The sequence below is a fragment of the Salvelinus sp. IW2-2015 genome, linkage group LG32, assembly GCF_002910315.2.
Source record: "Salvelinus sp. IW2-2015 linkage group LG32, ASM291031v2, whole genome shotgun sequence".
NCBI classification, from domain to species: Eukaryota; Metazoa; Chordata; class Actinopteri; order Salmoniformes; family Salmonidae; genus Salvelinus; species Salvelinus sp. IW2-2015.
The window spans coordinates 15,891,616-15,914,133 of NC_036871.1; the positions used below are offsets into that span (position 1 = coordinate 15,891,616).

At 43.6% G+C, this 22,518-nt stretch overlaps 1 protein-coding gene across 1 annotated transcript in view; it reads left to right on the forward strand.

Annotated features, from left to right (window-relative positions):
* The first annotated feature begins 5,427 nt into the window (after positions 1-5,427).
* LOC111957304 (zonadhesin-like) overlaps positions 5,428-22,518 on the forward strand; it is a 27,143-nt gene continuing 10,052 nt past the window's right edge. Inside the window, 21 exon segments of the mRNA XM_023978113.2 lie at positions 5,428-5,605; positions 5,907-5,947; positions 6,257-6,504; positions 6,980-7,535; positions 7,674-7,870; positions 7,963-8,343; positions 8,817-9,118; positions 9,324-9,589; positions 9,897-9,950; positions 10,050-10,187; positions 10,432-10,694; positions 10,791-10,875; positions 10,990-11,064; positions 11,191-11,328; positions 11,674-11,933; positions 17,866-17,950; positions 18,043-18,255; positions 19,360-19,410; positions 20,283-20,491; positions 20,613-20,769; positions 21,049-21,467. Coding sequence (XP_023833881.1) covers positions 5,529-5,605; positions 5,907-5,947; positions 6,257-6,504; positions 6,980-7,535; positions 7,674-7,870; positions 7,963-8,343; positions 8,817-9,118; positions 9,324-9,589; positions 9,897-9,950; positions 10,050-10,187; positions 10,432-10,694; positions 10,791-10,875; positions 10,990-11,064; positions 11,191-11,328; positions 11,674-11,933; positions 17,866-17,950; positions 18,043-18,255; positions 19,360-19,410; positions 20,283-20,491; positions 20,613-20,769; positions 21,049-21,467 — 4,215 coding nt within the window. The 5' untranslated portion in view covers positions 5,428-5,528.

The window sequence follows — 22,518 nt, forward strand, 5'->3', positions numbered from 1 at the left end:
CAGAGATATCTATCAATTATTTTGATAATTTTTTATGCTAGACAGTGAGCAAAAGTTTTTCGTGCATTTTATAGTCCAATATTAAATCTTTACTAATATAATGTGTGTACCTCAGTTTTATGTGATTGGTGTTACCGCCTAGAAAATTAATGATTACAAAGATATACAAGGACCTTGAGCATTCTGTCCGGTGGCAAACTGTTATCTGGGAAGGGTTCTACATTAAAGAAAATMATTAGCTAGTATGTCATAAATTTGAGGATTTCATTGGTGTGTCTAAATCCAAAGTGTCACTTGGTGTTAGTCAGTTTAAATAAAGGGAAATAACAGTGTGGGCAAAATGATTAATCAAATCACTTTAGTACAACATTTTTTGAGGATTGACCTTATATTTGAGCATTTGGGGCCTCCATTTCATAAAATCTTAATTTACCTAAAACATCTCATTGGTGTTACTACTGCTACGGGTGGTACAATGCTATCATAATGGTCAAAATTATTTAAAGTCATTAAAATAGCAGTAGTCCCTGGATCACAGATTAACCCATTTAACGCCATCAGTCACAATAGTGGGGAAAAAATGTTGTACAGTGCTTTACAGGACCTAGAGAAGTTTAAGTTGTACTTATCATTATTATGCATTATTAAGATGTCTGGTATGATTCTGAGAAGTTTCATATGATTTGTCAAAATGATCTCAAGACCACAAGCATAAATCTCTAAAGTGAACTTTTACAGATGAATTTGGCACTACTGTATTCAACAGTTTAGGGATCGGTGTCCCGTGCACGGGACGCTTGACCTAACGTAGGCTAATGCGATTAGCATGAGGTTGTAAGTAACAAGAACATTTCCCAGGATATAGACATATCTGATATTGGCAGAAAGCTTAAACTCTTGTTAATCTAACGGCACTGTCCAGTTTACAGTAGCTACAGTTGTCAGAAGATTACATACACCTAGGTTGGAGTCATTAAAACAAGTTTTTCAACCACTCCACAAATGTATTGTTAACAAACTATAGTTTTGGCGAGTCGGTTAGGACATCTACTTTCTGCATGACACAAGTAATTTTTCCAACAATTGTTTACAGACAGATTATTTCACGTATAATTCACTGCATCACAATTCCAGTGGGTCAGAAGTTTACATACACTAAGTTGACTGTGCCTTTAAACAGCTTGGAAAATTCCAGAAAATGATGTCATGGCTTTAGAAGCTTCTGATAGGCTAATTGACATCATTTGAGTCAATTGGAGATGTACCTGTGGATGTATTTCAAGGCCTACCTTCAAACTCAGTGCCTCATGGGAAAATCAAAAGAAATCAGCCAAGACCTCAGAAAAGAATTGTAGACCTCCACAAGTCTGGTTCATCTTTGGGAGCAATTTCCAAACGCCTGAAGGTACCACGTTCATCTGTACAAACAATAGTATGCAAGTATAAACACCATGGGACCACGCAGCCGTCATTTCGTTCAGGAAGGAGACGCGTTCTGTCTCCTAGAGATGAACGTACTTTGCTGCGAAAAGTGCAAATCAATCCCAGAACAACAGCAAAGGACCTTGTGAAAATGCTGGAGGAAACAGGAAGAAAAGTATCTATATCCACAGTAAAACGAGTCCTACATCGACATAACCTGAAAGACCGCTCAGCAAGGAAGAAGCCACTGCTCCAAAACCGCCACAAAAAAGCCAGACTACGGTTTGCAACTGCACATGGGGACAAAGGTCATACGTTTTTGAGAAAAYTCCTCTGGTCTGATGAAACAAAAATATAAATGTTTGGCCATAATGACCATCGTTATGTTTGGAGGAAAAAGAGGGATGCTTTCAAGCCGAAGATCACAATCCCAACCGGGAAGCACGGGGGTAGCAGCATCATGTTGTGGGGACGCTTTGCTGCAGCAGGGACTGGTGCACATCCCAAAATAGATGGCATCAGGAGGTAGGAAAATGATGTGGATATATTGAAGCAACATCTCAAGACATCAGTCAGGAAGTTAAAGCTTGGTCGCAAATGGGTCTTCCAAATGGACAATGACCCCAAGCATACTTCTAACATTGTGGCAAAACGGCTTAAGGACAACAAAGTCAAGGTATTGGAGTGTTCACAAAGCCGAACTGAAAAAGCGTGTGCGAGCAAGGAGGCCTACAAACCTGACTCAGTTACACCAGCTCTGTCAGGAGGAATGGACCAAAATTCACCCAACTTATTGTGGGAAGCTTGTGGAAGGCTACCCGAAATGTTTGACCCAAGTTAAACAATTTAAAGGCAATGCTACCAAATACTAATTGAGTGTATGTAAACTTCTGACCCACTGGGAATGTGATGAAAAAAAAAAAGCTGAAATAAATAATTCTCTCTACTATTATTCTGACATTTCACATTCTTAAAATGAAATGGTGATCCCAACTGTCCTAAGATAGGGGAATTTTTACTAGGATTAAATGTCAGGAATTGTGAAAAACTGAGTTCAAATGTATTTGGCTAAGGTGTGTGTAAACTTCCGACTTCAACTGTATTACAGTGAAATAATACCATGCTTTTGTTTGAGGAGAGTGCACAATTTTGAATATGAAAAGTTATTAATAAACAAATTAGGCACATTTAGGCTGTCTTGATACAAACTTTTGAACAGAAATGCAATGGTTCATTGGATCAGTCAAAAAWTTTGCAAATACACTGCTGACATCTACGGAACAAAATCTAAATTGCACCTGGGCTGGAATAATACATTATGGCCTTTCTCTTGCATTTCAAAGATGATGGTACAAAAAAATACAACAAACTGTTGTTTTTTTCTTTGTATTATCTTTTACCAGATCTATCGTGTTATATTCTCCTACATTCCTTTCATATTTCCACAAACTTCAAAGTGTTTCCTTTCAAATGGTACCAATAATATGCATATCCTTGCTTCAGAGCCTGAGCTACAGGCACTCCGATTTGGGTATGTAATTTCTTGCGAAAATTATAAAAGAACGGGCGGATCCTTAAGATGTTTAAAAAAACAAATATATGTTGTTGACATTTTAAAATATGTTCTTTGTAAATATAATGTTTAAAGGATCMAATTTACATATTCTGAACAAAAATATAAACGCAACATGTAAAGTGTTGGTCCCATGTTATTTAAATAAAATATCCTCAAAATGTTCCATATGCACAAAATTTTTATTTCTCTCGAATTTTGTGCACAAATTGGTTTACATCTCTGTTAGTAAGCATTTGTCCTTTGCCAAGATAATCCATCCACCTGACAGGTGTGGCATATCAAAAAMCTGATTAAACAGCATGATCATTACACAGGTGCACCTTGTGCTGGGGACAATAATTTCGTCCAAACGGCCACAAAACTGAAAACCACGTGTAACCACGACAGGCCAGGACCTCCACATCGGGCTTCTTCACCTGCGGGATTGTCTGAGACCATCCACCGGACAGCTGATGAAACTGTGGGTTTGCACAACCAAAGAATTTCTGCTGCCAGAAACTGTCTCAGGGGGGCTCATCTGCGTTCTCGTTGTCCTACCCAGGGTCTTGACTTGACTGCAGTTCGCCATCGTAACCAACATCAGTGAGCAAATGCTCACCTTCGATGGCCACTGGCACGCTGGAGAAGTGTGCTCTTCACGGGTGAATCCCGGTTTCAACATTACTGGGCAGATGGCAGACGGCGTGTATGGAGTCGTGTGTGTGAGTGGTCTGCTGATGTCAACGTCGTGAACAGAGTGCCCCATGGTGGCGGTGAGGTTATGGTATGGGCAGGCATAAGCTACGGACAACGAACACAATTGCCTATTAATTGTTGGCAATTTGAATGCCAGGAGATACCGCGAAGAGAACCTGAGGCCCATTGTTGTGCCATTCATCCGGAGCCATCACCTCATGTTTCAGCATGATAATGCATGGCCCCATATCGCAAAGATCTGTACACAATTCCTGGAAGCTGAAAATATCCAAGTTTTTCCATGGCCTACATACTCACCAGGCATGTCATCAACAGCCTTATCAACTCTATGCGAAGGAGATGTGTCGCGCTGCATGAGGCAAATGGTGGTCACACCAGATACTGACTGGTTTTCTGATCCAGACCCCTACCTTTTTTTTAAGGTGTCTGTGACCAGTGAAATAGACTAGGGCCTAATGAATGTAGGTATGTACCTTCATTTTCAATACATTAACTCCATGATGCTGGTGGTAATAACCATTGAGTAAATAACTCTTTATTTTCTATGACCAATGTGCCACGAAAGATGGTTCTATCTTCTGCATGATATTGTTTTGCAATTATTGATTTAAATTACCCAGAAATCTGACTATTTTACTTGACTATTCCTTCCTTCCTTCTCTCTCTCTCTCTCTCTCTCTCTCTCTCTCTCTCTCTCTCTCTCTCAGGGACCTGCACTGTCCACAGCGACTCCCACGACAGCACCTTTGACTGGGCCATCTTTCCCTGTACCTATATCCTGGTACGGATGTGCTCGCCCTCTGAGACCCCCCTGTCCCACTTCAGTGTGGAGGTAAAGAATGAGCTGAGAGGGAACTCCTCCGTGTCTGCTGTTCTGCAGGCCAACGTGGAGGTGGAGAACCTCAGGGTCTCCCTACACAAGCGACAGAACCACCAGGTCATAGTGAGAACCACCGGGTCATGGTGAGTACAATATAGGTTGTWATCATAAAGTTTATTCACCATACAATGGGTTATAATAGTTTATTGGTTCTAATCACCTTCACATATGATTTAGGCCTTTCACATTCCAACTGACCACATTGATGTTAGGTAATGTATCTTAACCCAGGCGGCAGGTAGCCTAGTGGTTAAGAGCATTGGGCCGGTAACCGAAAAGTTGCTRGTTTGAATCCCAAGCCGACTAGGTGAAAGTCTGTGCCCTTGAGCAAGGCTCTTAATCCTAATTTCTCCTGTTAATCGCTCTGGATGAGAGCGTCTGCTAAATGACTAAAAAGTCAAGCTCAATTTTACTGCCGGAAATTCACTCCTTGAACCTGGATTCCCCCGATTTCCACCCTGTGTTGTAACTGAATAACAGAATCAATTTTTAACCAAGGAGGAAGTGTTATGCAGTGATACCAAGTTCAATACAGAACATGCATTGTCTGTTCCTTTACCTTATGATTCTTAGATGGGTCTAGCTAGCTCCTAAGTAGTGAAAAACAGTCTGGTTTCCTCATAATAAAACTGCTTTGATTGATCAGCTATCTTTAATTAAATCATTAATCTTGTTACTGGGTGCTGACACCCTTTACAGTAACTATGTCTTAATCAAGGTTGTCAACTCGATGTCTTTTTGACGCCATACACTTGGCCCCTCCCTTTCCTGTTTGCCCCTCCCCCTTTCCCTGCCCACTGCTCTGGGCCACCAGGACCCTTATAAAAGTCTGCACGCTTTCCCCTCCCTAGTCAGAATCAGTGAGACTCCAGTACTCCCCACTCTCTCTATATAGTGAGTGTAAAGAGTATTCTATCTTAGCCTCCATAAGGGAACACAGCTAGAAGAACACCCATGCTTGGAGGCACCTACATTGGGTTGCTGGCTACAGCAGCCCTCCTCTCTCTGCTACAGGACGGGACTTACGGAAGGTGAGTCTCACTGTCATACTGTTGGTCTATTGTTTAGCATCTAACATACTCTTAGTTACTCTCTCTCTATGGCTGTGTCTTACTCTTACAATTGTATGATTTACTGTCTTAATTATTATCATGTCAACATTAGTATAAATAATACAAATGCTGAACTTTAGTTTGCAACTTGTTGTCGGATGCACCATGGCATAGAGATTACGATGTCGATATGTTGATGTGTAGGCTAACAATAAAGTGTTTTACTTTGATATCAATTTCTCTCCCACTGTTTTGATTTGATCCTAATGTCTTCTTTCAGTGTTGAGGGTGACAGATCATCAGTTACAYTGAGAGATGCAGGTATGAAACAGTATCAAATACCAATAATGCTAAGCATTGTTTTCCTTTTTCTTTTCTCAAACAACACAATGATTGCTGAAGGAGAAGTGGGATTTGTCAGTAGAACTAGCAACCTATTCATCAGTCTGACTTATAGGCTACACCTTTGTCTGGTTTTTGTTAAGTCCAGTGTCATTCACACCCCCAATTGCTACATTAACTTTGGACAAAAACTCACCTTTATTAAAGACCTAAACACAGAATAGTTTTTTTTTAAATGACGACTTTAATTGACTATTCTCTCTTGTTCTCTCTCTCGCTCTCTCTCAGGGACCTGCACTGTCTACAGCGACTTCCACTACAGCACCTTTGACTGGGCCAACTTCCGCTTCGTTGTCCCCTGTACCTACGTCCTGGCCCAGCTGTGCTCATCCTCTGAGATCCCCCTGTCCCACTTCAGTGTGGAGGTGAAGAATGAGCAGCGAGGGAACTCCTCTGTATCTCCTGTTCTGCAGGTCAATGTGGAGGTGGAGAACCTCAGGGTCTCCCTGCACAAGAGACAGAACCACCGGGTCATGGTGAGTACAATATAGGTTGTTATTATAAAGTTTATTCACCATACAATGGGTTATAATYGTTTATTGGTTCTAATCACTTTCACATATGATTTAGGCCTTTCACATTCCAACTGACCACATTGATGTTAGGTAAAGTATCTAGATCAGGAAAATGTGCTATTTGTAATTGAGTCATTGTAAATTCACTGCATAATAGTGCTGAACTTAGTTATTCGCTGGGTCTAAAAGTTCATATACTGTATCTGCCATGAACTGATCAACTGAAAAAGTATTTACTACAGTACAACAAAGTTCAGAGTTGGTTATGCAATGATGTACAAGAATATGAAACTATGGGACATAAGAGGGTTAGTATTTTGTCCCCTATTCCAAAGTATCGAACACATTGATCCAGTKAATATTTACTACATGCTACTGTAAGAACGGCAAAGAAAGACCAGTCTTTCAAGTAAATCAATCTTTATCATGTTTTCAGGTCAACGGCATTTGGAAGAAACTCCCACTGAGCCTCAACGGTGGCACCATCAACATCCGAGGCAATGCGGCTTCCGTCGTCCTGGAGACTAACTTCAACCTTTTTGTATCCTATGATGACTCCTGTGCCGTCCATATCACCGTCCCCGCGTCGTATTCCGGTAAAGTCTGCGGCATGTGCGGGAACTTCAACCACCTGAGAGACGATGATTACCACACGGCTGACGGTTCTGAGGCTTCAACCGCTGCCACATTCGGCCAGAGCTGGCAGAGCCAGAAGGCCTGTCAGTCGACCGTTGTCCCCCATGAGTGTCCCCCTATGGAGGAGGCAGAGTACGCTAGCGAGCCCAACTGTGGGTCCCTGGTCTCCAGGCACGGGCCCTTCGTAGAATGTCAGTCTGTCCTGGGAGCCGAGAGCTACTTCCGGAGCTGTGTGGCGGGGATGTGTGGAGCAGGTGGTGGCCTAGAGGTGCTGTGTGAGGCCCTGCAGTCCTATGCTGATATGTGCCTCAAGGCCGGGGGGCCCGTACCTGCCTGGAGGAACTCGACTATGTGTCGTAAGTTGTTTTATGGTTTCCTCTTTTGATTACTAACCTTCCTGCTGTAATTAATTATTGAAGTTGGAAACAACTTGATGATGGTGATAGCCTTCTAGACATTTTACTAAATGCTCTGCCTTTTCTTTCCCTCCCCAGCCCTGGAGTGTGGAGCGAACAGCCATTACAACGCCTGTGCCGAGGGCTGCCCTGAGGCCTGCTCCATCATGGACACCCAAAGGGCGTGTGGAAGCTGTGAGGAAAGGTGTGAGTGCAACCCCGGCTTCAAGCTCAGTGGGGGGAGGTGTGTCTCTGCAGAGGACTGTGGCTGCTGGATGAATGGAGTGCACTATGAGGTAAGGAATAGATTTAGGTTGATAGCAAAATATCAACACAGACAGACATTAAGAAAAACACACACACATCTCTTTTCTTCACCCTTTTCCAGAAAGGCGCGACGTTCATGGACGGTGAGTGTGATCGTGTGTGCCAGTGTATGGGCGGGGACAGACTCCAGTGTTCTGCTTCCTCCTGCGCGGACGACGAGGTGTGCAAGGTCAAAGAGGGGGTCAAGGGTTGCTTCCTCTCCAGCCCAGCCATCTGCCGCGTCTACGGAGACCCCCACTACATCACCTTTGACGGCAAGGCATACACCTTCCAGGGGGGCTGCAGCTACACCCTGGCCAAGACGTGCGGCGGACACACACCCGTCCAGTTCTCGGTGACGGGCCAGAACTGGAACCCGGGGAGCGAGAGCAGTGCTAAGCTGGCCGCAGTGGTTCTGGAGACCAAGGGTCTGCATTTGAAGATTGATAACTACAGCGCCACTGTAAGAACGAAAACTACGACATTTTGAAATAATCTTTCTTTACTTGTGCAGAGACTTTTTCCTATTTTGCCAGTTTTGCCTTTTGCCTTCAGAACCTTCACTAATCAGCTCTGGGTGTGCGGTAGATTCTACCTATTATTTACTTGTGACATTAACATGCATTGCTGACCCACTGGACCTTGCCCTCCTATTAACCGCCTCCCCACTTCCCTGTATTGCTTTGGTACAACAGTTCAAAGGAACTATGTAGAGAATTAGAGAATCTATTAGAGAATCTAACTATGTCTATCCCTTATATGTTTTTATTTGTATTTGCAACTGTTCAGTGTAGTTTAGTTTCTACAATTTGTCCAATGAGACAGAGGAGACATACTCTATTCCACACAAAAATTATATTTAATTCTACTTTCATCTATTTTACTTGGCTCCACTCTACCTTACTCTGCCCTACCCTTCCCTACTCTCCACTGCAGGTGAACCATGTTTGGCAGAGTCTTCCTATTGCAGTAAACGGCCCGTACGGCGAGGTGAAGCTGTACAAGAAGAAGCAATACACTGTCATGGAGACGACCTTTGGCCTCCAGATGCTGCTGGACGATCATCACAGGCTCTTCCTGCAGCTGGACGAGCGCTACAAGGGTGAGATGTGCGGCCTCTGTGGTACCTACTCCAACGACCAGGGGGATGACTTCCTGACCCCAAACGGCACCAAACCCGAGACCAATGAGGTCACGTTCGCCAACAGCTGGAGAGTGAAGAGTCCGGAGGACGATCGGTGAGTGGGTTGGATGTTTTGAACCATAACGGTAACATACTGTACAGTACATTATGTTACCGTTATGTTTGTAGTGGATGAGTGTATCCAGCCGTCAACTGAAAAATGCAGAACTGTCATTGTATCATCAACACTAATCTTTGAATACATCAATACATCCAATACATAACACCATTGATCTCCTCTCCGTTCTCCTCTTCTCTAGCTGTGTTGCTTCCCCACCTGCCCCCCAACCATGTGACTCCCATTTGGACAACCAGGGCCACCAGGAGTGTTCCAAGCTGCTGCGTGACACTTTCAAGCCCTGCCACCCATTTGTCCACCCCACGTCCTACATAGTTAGCTGTATGTCTGACCACTGTGCCTCCGGCGGGGACATGCATGTGACATGCTACTCCCTGAAGTCCTACGTGACCGCCTGTCAGGTGGCCAGTGTTACCTTGCCCCCCTGGTTTAATGACACCGCCTGTGGTGAGTGTGGTATGGTATGATTGTTTTCGTAAATGCATGCTGCTGCTGCTGAACACCGTACTATGATTGRATGGTGGTTGGCTCACCCCATCCATCATCAAACACTTTGGTTTTTGCTGTAGTCTTCAACTTGGATCCTTCATTCCTTCCTCCATTCTTCTTTTCCTTCCACTCTTGCATCCCTTATTCCTGCCCTCTTTTTCCTCCCCTCCTCCCTCCTTCTCTTACTTTCCCCTTCTTACCATCCACCTGAGGCTTGTCCGATGTGTTCCTGTGAAAAATCCTGCTGTCTGTCTTATAATTGCAGATAGCCTACCTGGCCCTCCCACAAAACCACCAGTTACTACACCTGACAATACATGTAAGAACGTTGACCACATGATTTTCCAATGGCAGCATTTCCATTCCTTTGATACCAGCTGGTTCATTTGGTGACTGAGTTTTCTATGGCATCCTACAGTTTGTCCTCTAGACTGCAACTTTGACAACAGCGAGTGTGGGTGGGAGCAAATTGTTCAGGACAGTTTTGATTGGAGAAGACAGAGAGGCCCAACCCCGTCTGACCTCACAGGGCCAACCCAGGACCATACCACAGGAGGTGAGAGGTTACATGGTTGTGCCCCCAAAAAATCTGAAATTACCAAATGTGCATCATCCACTGTTTCTGAGATTTCAATGAATGAGACAATACATGGTTGTAGCCTATCGACTTGTACAGACAGTGATATATAAATACCTATCTACATAGTGAACACCATAGACATCATAGAGGCTAGCCATTTCAGAGCTAATATGCTGGGAGTCGTGATGTTAAAGAGTGTCTGTGTATGTTTGTTGATCAGGTGGCTCCTACATGTACATTGAGGGTGACGGTGTTTACCACGGAGACTCTGCCCGTATGATAAGCCCTAAGTGCCAAAAAGGGGCGACAAAATACTGCCTGCGCTTCTGGTACCACATGTACGGACAGGCTAAGGCCATGATTCTCAATGTGTACCAGCTTGACGAGCGCAACAAACACAGGAAACTGTGGTCCAAAGCCAATAACCAGGGCTCCACATGGRATCTTGCAAAAGTGGATATCAATACCGATGGGTCATTCCAGGTAGGAGAAGGTATCAGAGGTTTTTAGAGGGTTAAATAGTGTGAAATGATTGTGGTATTCCACATTTTCACCCAACACAAAATGTCTCTGTTTCAGATCATCATCGAGGGAATCCGAGGCTCTGACGATCAGTCTGACGTGGCATTTGACGACGTCTCCATCCATTATGGATCATGTTCAGGTGAACTTTGTAACTATCATAGGGACGCATGCTACTGTACATCTAAACACTGGATGTCAGATGAGGAAACATTTACCCTTTATGACCAATGTCATTCCCTGCTTCCTCTGGCAGGTTCCTCAACAGGTGTTGTTGGTGGACCTTCAGTTCCTCCCCCAGTTGAAGAAGGATCATTTGTCCCACACCCAGGTATATTACATCTATAGACTCATTTTCTTATGGAAATAAAAAAATCTCTAAGGTACTTCAGAATAACCTGTTAAAATGTTGGACTCATATTGACTTTTACAAATGTTTCCCATGTTCCCTGCACAGTGTGCAACTTCGATTGCACTTTTGAGGAGGACCTCTGCAGTTTTACCCAGCTGATGACGGATTCTTTTGATTGGACAAGGCACAGTGGCTCCACCCCCACTGCGATGACTGGGCCATCAGCTGACCACACTAAAGGAGGTAGGTGTTCTTAGGACTTTTACCCCAAACTGAACAACAAAATATGGTAATTGTTGTCATTGTTGGACATCAAAATGCCTTGTCTGAATGGTTGCAAAAACTCTAATGCTCAAACAACAAACCGGAAAGTCAAAATTGGATTGAAGGATTTACCCTGTACTATTCTTTCTGCTCCATTAACTTCAATGGCTGTATTGCAAGACCTACATCCTTACATAAACAATCTAACCTGTCCCATTGCTGTTTGAACTCCAGAAAGAACCCCTAATAAAACCTACTGCTATCTAAAGGAATTGAATCTGTGACCCTATCTCTAATCTTATCTAATCTATTCTTGCCTATAAGATGGCGGTCACTACTTGTACATCGAAGCCAACAATGTGTCTAACGGAGACACGGCTCGCCTCCTCAGCTCTGAGTGTTCTGACCCCGGTCTTCAGTGTCTGCAGTTCTGGTACCACATGTCCGGTTCAGCGAAAACCATGGGCCTGCACGTCTACATACTCCAGGACCGCAGCGCCGACATGGTATGGTGGAAGAGGAACAACCAGGGAGACAGCTGGCAACTAGCCCAGGTGGATCTCAGGACCACTGGACCTTTCCAGGTGAGTGAGTTATGTGACATTGGTCTTGGTTTAGCCATTTTTATATCAATATTAAATAATTTCTGGGTAACAATGAAGTACCTTACTGTAACAGATTTCCATTCATATTGGAAAAATAGCTTTTTAGGAAAAAAATATGCCTCAAGCTAGAATTTTGCTAGGACTGACTGGGAGTGGTCTGAGTGGAGAGGGGAAAACTGAAAACTCGCTGTTATTGGCAGAGATGTTTGGAACTCTCTTTGTTATTGGTCCCACGTCATCAGAGCATGACGCATGATGAACGCGGAACGAGAGAGAGCTCGGGTTTGTTGTTTTGAAAGTTTCCGAAAAAGTGTTTCCTTAAAAAAGAAAAGCCTTCCTGTATAATTTGGATCACTTGCTGGGACCGGTAATATCTGTCCCAGGATATTGCCAAACCCTAAATTCTGAAGAGCTGATGGTTGGTGAAGCAGCTGGCATAGATGTTGCTGTGTATGTTCAGAGKCATATTCCTGTAAAGCTTATGAGGATCTCATGGCAAATGTTGTAGAAGTGGTGGTTGCAGGTTCACGTGCCTCATCTAAAGCCTCTTCTTTCGGGGTGCTGCTAAAGGCCACCAAGTGCTAACAGTCAGAATTTGGGTAATATCTGTGCAATACTTGATAGTGTGTGTGTGATGTTAATAGAGATGTCTGTTTTCTGGGTGACCTGACCATTGACTGGTTAGCAACTAGCTGTCCTCTCAAGAGTAAGCTTTTAACTGTGACTAATGTCTGTAATATGACCCAGGTTATCACTCAACCAATTAGAGTGCATTAGTGTTGGATCTGTGACATCCACTGGTATTGATCATATCTTCACTAATACTGCAGAGCTTTGCTCTAAATGTCACGCCCTGAATAAATAAATATCAGTTCCCATTGGCTGTAGTGAACATAACATTGTGGCAATAACAAGAATAGCCTAAGTGCCAAAGGTTGGTCCTGAAGTAATTCATAAGAGATCACACAAAAATGTTTTCTCAGGACTCTTTTGTTGAAGATGTACAAAATGTATGTTCGTCTGATGTGTGTGAGGAAGTGAATGCAGATGCAGCACTGGAAGTATTTGTAAAATAATGAATGCAAGAATGCACCTGTTAAGAAATGTACTGTGAAAACTGGTAAGAGCACCCTGGATTGATGATGAATTGAAAAAGGGTATGCTACAAAGAAATTATGCAAAAGAGGTGGTCAATTTGGTCAACTTAGTGTGGGAGAGGTGGAAAAACTATTATTATCCATCAATAATGATAAGCCACCAGGAATAGACAACCTTGATAGGAAACTATTGAGTATGGTAGCAGACTGAATTGCCACACCTATTTGCTATATCTTCCTCTACCTAAAAATAGTAAAGCACCCATTACTTGCTTTAACAGCCACCCAACCAGTTTGCTGCCTGTTCTAGTAAACTGATGGAAAGAATTGTGTTTGACAAAATACATTGGTTAAAATAAATGGATAATAAATGGATAATAAGATGATAGTTGGAACTGTATTGTTAGATTTGAGTGCACCCTTTAATCTTATTGATCATAAATTCCTATTGAAAAAAATAACTTGCAATGGTTTTACATCACATGCCATCACGTGGTTGGAGAGTTATTTATCCAATAGAAACCAGAYAGTGTTCTTCAATTAAATCTTCTCTAACATCAGATAGGTACAGTGTGGTGTCCCTCAGGGCAGTTGCCCTGGGCCGTTAACCTTCTCTATTTTTACAAATGATTTGCCACTGGTCTTACACAATGCTAAAATGACTATGTATGTGGATGATTCCACACTCTATATGTCAGCACCCAAAGCCAGTGAGTACACTGAAACTCTAAATAAGGAGTTACAGTCAGTATCATAATGGGCGATTAATAATAAACTGGTCTTAAACTAAAGGCATTGTATTTGGTCCAAAACATTCTTTATTACCTAAACCTCAACTGGAGTTGTGCATAAAGGGTGTGACCATTGAGGAAGTTGAGGAAGATAAACTCTTAGGTATAACATTGGATGGTCAATTATCATGTTCAAGTCATATTGAAAAAGTTGTTGTGAAGATGGGGAGGGCTATGTCTGTTATAAAAACATGTTCTGTGTTTTATACACAAAAACATCAAGAACATGCATGCGTCTATCCTGGTTGAGTGTTGATGAGAGATTAACTGCTTCTCTTCCAGTTTTTATGAGAAATAGTATTGTGATGAAAGTTCAAGGGTGTCTGCACAATCAAATAACTCAGCTCAGACACCCATGCATACCCCACAAGACATGCCAACAGGGGGTCTCTTCACAGTCCCATAGTCCAAAACAAATTCACAGCAATGCACAGAGACTTCCCGCGCCGACAGAGATGGCCGCCTCGCGCCTCGTTCCTAGGAAACTATGCAGTATTTAGTTTTTTTACGTGGTATTTCTTACATTGGTACCCCAGGTAATCTTAGGTTTTATTAAATACAGTCGGGAGGAACTATTGGATATAAGAGCAACGTCAACTCACCAACATTACGACCAGGAAWATGACTTTCCCGAAGCGGATCCTCTGTTTTGTCCACCACCCAGGKCAATGGATCGGATCCCAGCCGGCGAACCAAAACAACGACGCCGTAAAAGGGGCAGACGAAGCAGTCTTCTGGTCAGGCTCCGGAGACGGGCACATCGCGCACCGCTCCCGAGCATATTGAAATCCGAGCAAGAGTAGCATTACAGAGAAAAAAAAGAGACTGTAACGRTCTTTGCTTCACGGAAACATGGCTCACTCGAGACACGCTATCGGAGTCGGTACAGCCAGCTGGTTTCTTCACGCATCGCACCGACAGAAACAAGCATCTTTCTGGTAAGAAGAAGGGCGGGGGGGTATGCCTTATGATTAACGAGACGTGGTGTGATCATAACAACATACAGGAACCCAAGTCCTTCTGTTCACCTGARTTAGAATTCCTCACAATCAAATGTCGACCAGATTATCTACCAAGAGCATTATCTTTGATTATAATCACAGCCGTATATATTCCCCCCCAAGCAGACACATCGATGGCCCTGAACGAACTGCATTTGACTCTATGTAAACTGGAAACCACAGATCCCGAGGCTACATTCATTGTAGCTGGGGATTTTAACAAGGCTAATCTGAAAACAAGACTCCCRAAATTCTATCAGCATATCGATTGTGCAACCAGGGCTGGTAAAACCCTGGATCATTGTTATTCTAACTTCCACGACGTATATAAGGCCCTCCCCCGCCCTCCTTTCGGAAAAGCTGACCACGACTCCATTTTGTTGCTTCCAGCCTATTGACAGAAACTAAAACAGGAAGCTCCCACGCTCAGGTCTGTTCAACGCTGGTCCGATCAATCTGATTCCACGCTTCAAGATTGCTTCGATCACGTGGACTGGGATATGTTCCGCATTGCATCAAACAACAACATTGACGAATACGCTGATTTGGTGAGCGAGTCTATTAGCAAGTGCATCGGCGATGTCGTACCCACAGCAACTATTAAAACATTCCCAAACCAGAAACCGTGGATTGATGGCAGCATTCGCGCAAAACTGAAAGCACGAACCACTGCTTTTAATCAGGGCAAGGTGACCGGAAACATGACCGAATACAAACAGTGTAGCTATTCCCTCCGCAAGGCAATCAAACAAGCTAAGTGTCAGTATAGAGACAAAGTAGAGTCGCAATTCAACGGCTCAGACATGAGAGGTATGTGGCAGGGTCTACAGTCAATCACGGATTACAAAAAGAAACCAGTCCCGTCGCGGACCAGGATGTCTTGCTCCCAGACAGACTAAACAACTTCTTTGCTCGCTTTGAGGACAATACAGTCCAACTGACACGGCCCGCTACCAAAACCTGCGGACTGTCCTTCACTGCAGGTTCGACTTCCTGACGGGCCGCCCCCAGGTGGTGAGGGTAGGTAACAACATCTCCACCCCGCTGATCCTCAACACTGGGGCCCCACAAGGGTGCGTTCTGAGCCCTCTCCTGTACTCCCTGTTCACCCACGACTGCGTGGCCATGCACACCTCCAACTCAATCATCAAGTTTGCAGACGACACTACAGTGGTAGGCTTGATAACCAATAACGAAGAGACGGCCTACAGGGAGGAGGTGAGGGCCCTTGGAGTGTGGTGTCAGGAAAATAACCTCACACTCAACGTCAACAAAACAAAGGAGATGATCGTGGACTTCAGGAAATGGCAGAGGGAGCAACCCCCTATCCACATTGACGGGACAGTAGTGGAGACGGTAGTAAGTTTTAAGTTCCTCGGCGAACACATCACGGACCACCTGAATTGGTCTACCCACACAGACAGCGTGGTGAAGAAGGCGCAGCAGCGCCTCTTCAACCTCAGGAGGCTGAAGAAATTTGACTTGTCACCAAAAGCACTCACAAACTTTTACAGATGCACAATCGAGAGCATCCTGTCAGGCTGTATCACCGCCTGGTACGGCAACTGCTCCGCCCACAACCGTAAGGCTCTCCAGAGGGTAGTGAGGTCTGCACAACGCATCACCAGGGGAAAACTACCTGCCCTCCAGGACACCTACACCACCCGATGTCACAGGATGGCCATAAAGATCATCAAGGACAACAACCACCCGAGCCACTGCCTGTTCACCCCGCTATCATCCAGAAGGCGAGGTCAGTACAGGTGCATCAAAGCTGGGACCGAGAGACTGAAAAACAGCTTCTATCTCAAGGCCATCAGACTGTTAAATGCCACCACTAACATTGAGTGGCTGCTGCCAACATACTGACTCAACTCCAGCCACTTTAATAATGGAAGAATTGATGTAGCCACTTTAAACAATGCCACTTTTATATGTTTATATACCCGACATTACTCATCTCATATGTATATGCTGTACTCGATACCATCTACTGCATCTTGCCTATGCCGTTCTGTACCATCACTCATTCATATATTTTTATGTACATATTATTTCATTCCTTTACACTTGAGTGTATAAGGTAGTTGTTGTGAAATTGTTAGGTTAGATTATTCATTGGTTATTACTGCATTGTCGGAACTAGAAGCACAAGCATTTCGCTACAATCGCATTAACATCTGCTAACCATGTGTATGTGAAAAATAAAATTTGATTTGATTTATTATACAGAGCCATGATCACATGGAACTCCCTTCCATCTCCAATAACGCGAGCAGTCAGCAAAATGACCTTCAAGAAATGGATAAAACAACATCTCATGGCACAATAGGGACCGTGAAATGACACACACCAACACACGCACCCATAGACACACTATCACACTCTAACACAATCAATTTACACACATTATTCTTTAGCAGTATTGTTTGTATATTGTTGTATTTTATATTAGTGTGACTGTTCTTGTGTACAGTGTTTTGTTACTTGTCGTGTTTATGTTTTTTGGTGGACCCCAGGAAGAATAGCTGCTGCTTCGGCAAAAGCTAATGGGGATCCGAATAAACCAAATAATATTATCCAATTTACCGCATGGTGATGTCAGTGTGGAAAGCCGAAACTCCTGCCCATGCAAACCTGCTGATTAGAAGGTCCTGTAGATTGTATTTTCAACCAGCAACTATCAGGAAAAAACACTGATCAAATTCTTTCACACTTTTATAGTATTCATTTCATCATCTGTTGTGCAATATGTTACAAAATACAGGCAAGACACAATGTTGACTTCACTGGTCCTTTAAGCAACAAGGTGAATAGGGTYGACTGGAATGTGAGGTGTGGATATTCCTCACCGCACCATTATCCCTGTGTTGTAATCTTAAAATGTCAGACGAGTTTGGACTCGGACATGTGTACCATTATTCATCCAGAAAGGTCCCTTTGACAAAACGTGCTTACGGTACCTTTTTGCTCTATATCCTCTGTTATAAATGTTTCTCCCTGGCTATTACTTTGATCTCAGATCATCTTCGAGGGCCGAAGAGGCACCACTGATCAATCTGATGTGGCTATAGATGATGTTTCTCTGCATCGTGGACACTGTGAAGGTAAGGGTCACTCCCTCCACAGTCCATACTGGTGAACAACACAACCACATTTGGGGTAATTGTTATAATGTTGATTTTCTTTTAACTCCTAGATCTGATTAAGCCAACAACACCAACCGAGAAACCTGTGCCAGCAGACAAGTCTACCATTGTACCAACACCAGCTCCAACCAACTCAACCATGACATCTAAACCCTCAACTACTGCTAGGCCACAACCACCAACAACTATGAGACCAGAAACACCAGCACCACCCACAACTGAAATACCAAGTCCACCAAGACCGACAACTGAAAGACCACCACCCCAAGGACCGACAACTGGAAAGACCACAACCCCAAGACCGACAACTGAAAGACCACAACCCCAAGACCGACAACTGAAAAGACCACAACCCCCAAGACCGACAACTGCCAAGCCCACACCACCCAAGACCGACAACTGAAAGACCACAACCCCCAAAGACCGACAACTGAAAGACCACAACCCCAAGACCGACAACTGCAAGCCACAACCCCCAAGACGACAACTGAAAGACCACAACCCCCAAGACCGACAACTGAAAGACCACAACCCCAGACGACCAAACTGAAAGACCACAACCCCAAGACCGACAACTGAAAGACCACAAAACCCCCAAGACCGACAACTGAAAGACCACAACCCCCAAGACCGACAACTGAAAGACCACAACCCCCAAGACCGACAACTGCAAGACCACAACCCCCAAGACCGACAACTGCAAGACCACAACCCCCAAGACCGACAACTGCAAGACCACAACCCCCAAGACCGACAACTGAAAGACCACAACCCCAAGACCGACAACTGCAAGACCACAACCCCCAAGACCGACAACTGAAAGACCACAACCCCCCAAGACCGACAACTGAAGACCACAACCCCCAAACCGACAACTGAAAGACCACAACCCCCAAGACCGACCAACTGAAAGACCACAACCCCAAGACGACAACTGCAAGACCACAACCCCCAAGACCGACAAACTGAAAGACCACAACCCCCAAGACCGACCAACTGCAAAGACCACAACCCCCAAAGACCGACAACTGAAAGACCACAACCCCCAAGACCACAAACTGAAAGACCACAACCCCAAGACCGACAACTGGAAAGACCACAACCCCCAAGACCGACAACTGAAGACCACAAACCCCCAAGACCGAACAACTGAAAGACCACAACCCCAAGGACGCAAACTAAGCCAACCCCCAAGACCGACAACTGAAAGACCACCAACCCCCAAGACCGACAACTGAAAGACCAACAACCCCAAGACCGACAACTGAAAGACCACAACCCCAAGACCAACAACTGAAAGCCCACAACCCCAAGACGACAACTGAAAGACCACAAACCCCCAAGACCAACAACTGAAAGCACCACAACCCCAAGACCGACAAACTAAAGACCACAACCGCCCACCACAGCAAGACCAAGTAAGTCTTTACGTGCCCTTGATAACACAAAGTTACAATATTCATTCATTACAGACCCCTCCTCTAACACAAGTGTTATACAATCGGTATTTTACAAATGGAAAGACACTAAGTACAAAGAAAATGTAATCTGTACTTATTCTTGCAGTCAGTGTGCTACATATTCTATACACTCAACCTTATATTTGAAGAGTTTTATTCCAAACCTTATATATCCATTTTCAGAAATATTTGTAAATTAGCTTTTATTGTTAAAAAAAAAATATGAAAGAGATTGGTGTGTTTTTGAACTATCTAATCATGGCATGGCATGAATTTGTTTCAAATCTATCATTTGGTTTCATTTCAGAGAGACAAATAATCATGCTTTTTTGCTAAATGCTATACATATCCGCCTCGCTCTCAGAGAATAAGTAGTACTGCTAGGTTTTACACAGTGAAATGTAACAAATGACTACATTTTTTWAAATGAAATGTACAAATGATACATTTGTGACATCGATATTCAATGTTTTTAAAAACATATTTAAAACAGTAATATGAGATCTGTATGTAAAACATTTACATTTTAGTAATATAGCAGATGCTCTTACCCAGAGTGAATTACAGTAAATAGTAAATCTTACGATAGCTAGGTGAGAACCACGTCAGTCAAAAATACAGGATACGAACATTCCATTCCAGCAAAGCAAATGGATATATAGCACTTTGCCCCAATTATTTGTGTACATTTTCATACACATCTAAAACCTATGAATGAAAAATCTGAGAACAATAATATTTTACAGACATGAATTTACCCATAATAAGCAATCATTTCTGGTGAAGAATTGGTGAATATTGCGTTATTGGAAATAAACTTTTCTCTCTAGCACCATTGTGCCCAAAGAACAGCCACTTCACCCCCTGCATCTCTGACTGCCAGCCCACCTGTAAGCACCTCCACGGCCCACCCGACTGCCACTCTGATGAGCACTGCGTACAGGGCTGTGTGTGTGACGACGGCTTTATGCTCAATCAGAGGGTGTGTGTACCCACCCAGCAGTGTGGCTGTGTGGACAGCAATGGCAACAGCCATCACGTAAGTAACCTAGCACACAATGAGAACTGCTTTAGAAGTATGTTTGGTGTAGACCCAGTGCCCATAGTTACATGTGTGAAATCTGCAGTGTAATGACTTTAAAGATGGACTTTCATTTCAGTTTAAAGAGAGCTGGTACACTGAGCACTGCCATCGGAAGTGTGAATGTGTTGAAGATGATGGTGTGGGGGAGATTGACTGCGATAATGAATATGAGTGTGATGGGGATGCCATCTGTCTTCAGAATGAAGCCGGACTGTATTTCTGCAAGTCAACAGGTAGGCCACACTTCRCAGAAACTTGACTCTCTTAAGAACTGTCTCCCATACACTCAACAGACATTCAATTGCATGCAATGCCAGTCCCTTACAGACCTCTGTCAAGGCCTAACGTTCTCCTGTGTTCTAAAACAATGTTCAAGACCAAATCCACAACAGTTCAGTCTCATCGACCTTCACTGTTTTATATCATAATTCCTATCTATGTGTTTTCTCACCATGTCCTCATGCACATGTTGTTTCTATGGTATTAATCGTGTTTCTATTTCTGCGTTCAAGGCTTCAGTGAGTGCTCTATCAATGGAGACTCAGAGTACAGAACCTTTAACAACATGAAGCATGACTTTGAGGGCACAAACTCTTATGTTCTGGTCCAGACCACAGACCTGTCCAAGAACCAGCCAGACATCTACATCGAGGCCATCAATGAGATCGTCAACCAGGATGGTGATGACAGTCATGGTGACAGTAGCCAAGGTGACAGTAGCCAAGGTGACAGTAGTAATGTTGACAGCAGTGATGAGGATGACAAGCATAAAGACAGCATGAGAAGGGAGAACAGTGAAGACGAGCATGATCACAGCGATGAGGACAGTGATGAAGATAAAACAGAGAACAACAACCGTCTGCGACTCAGAGGGCTGAAGATCAGAGTCTACAACCACATAGTGGAGTTCAGGAAGAACAGGAAACTTGTTGTAAGTATTTAGGACTTATACATTATTTAATATGACAATTATAAGTCAATTCATAACTTCTACTTACAGTTGAAGTCGGAAGTGTACATACACCTTAMCTTTTCTTCCTCATGATGKCATCTATTTTGTGACGTGCACCAGTCCCTCCTGCAGCAAAGCACCCCCACAACATGATGCTGCCACCCCCGTGCTTCACGGTTGGGATGGTGTTCTTTGGCTGGCAAGCCTCCCCCTTTTTCCTCCAAACATAATGATGGTCATTATGGCCAAACAGTTCTATTTTTGTTTCATCAGACCAGAGGACATTTGTCCAAAAAGTATGATCTTTGTCCCCATGTGCAGTTGCAAACCGTAGTCTAGCGGCCTTTCAGGTTTACTGTGATATAGACTCGCTTTTACTGTGGATATTAGATACTTTGTGTACCTTGTTTCCTCCAGCGATCTTCACAAGGTCCCTTCGCTTTTTGTTGTTCGCGATTCGATTTTCACCTTTTTTCGCACAAAAAGTACGTTCATCTCTAGAGACAGAACATGTCTCCTCCTGGCGTGTATTGACGCTGCTTGGTCCCAGTGGTATTTATACTCGTACTATTGTTTGTACAGATGAAGGCGGTACCTACAGCATTGGAAATGGCTCCCAAGGATGACCAGACTTGTGGAGGTCAGCAATTTATTTTCATGGTCTTGCTGATTTCTTTTTGATTTTCCATTGATGTCAAGCCAAAGACAGGCACTGATTTGAGGTAGGGCCTTGAAATACATCCACAGTACACCATCCAATTGATCATATGTGTCAATTAGTCTATCTAGCAAGCTTCTAAAGCCATGACATAATTTTTCTGGAATTTTCCAAGCTGATTTAAAGGCCACAGTCAACTTTAGTGTATGTAAACTTCTGACCCACTGGAATTTGTGATACAGTGAAATAACTGTCTGGAAACAATTGTTCGAAATATTACTGTGTCATGCACAAAGTAGTTGTCCTGACCGACTTACCAAAACTTAATAGTTTGTTAACCAAGAAATTGTGGAGTTGCGTTGAAAAAACTAG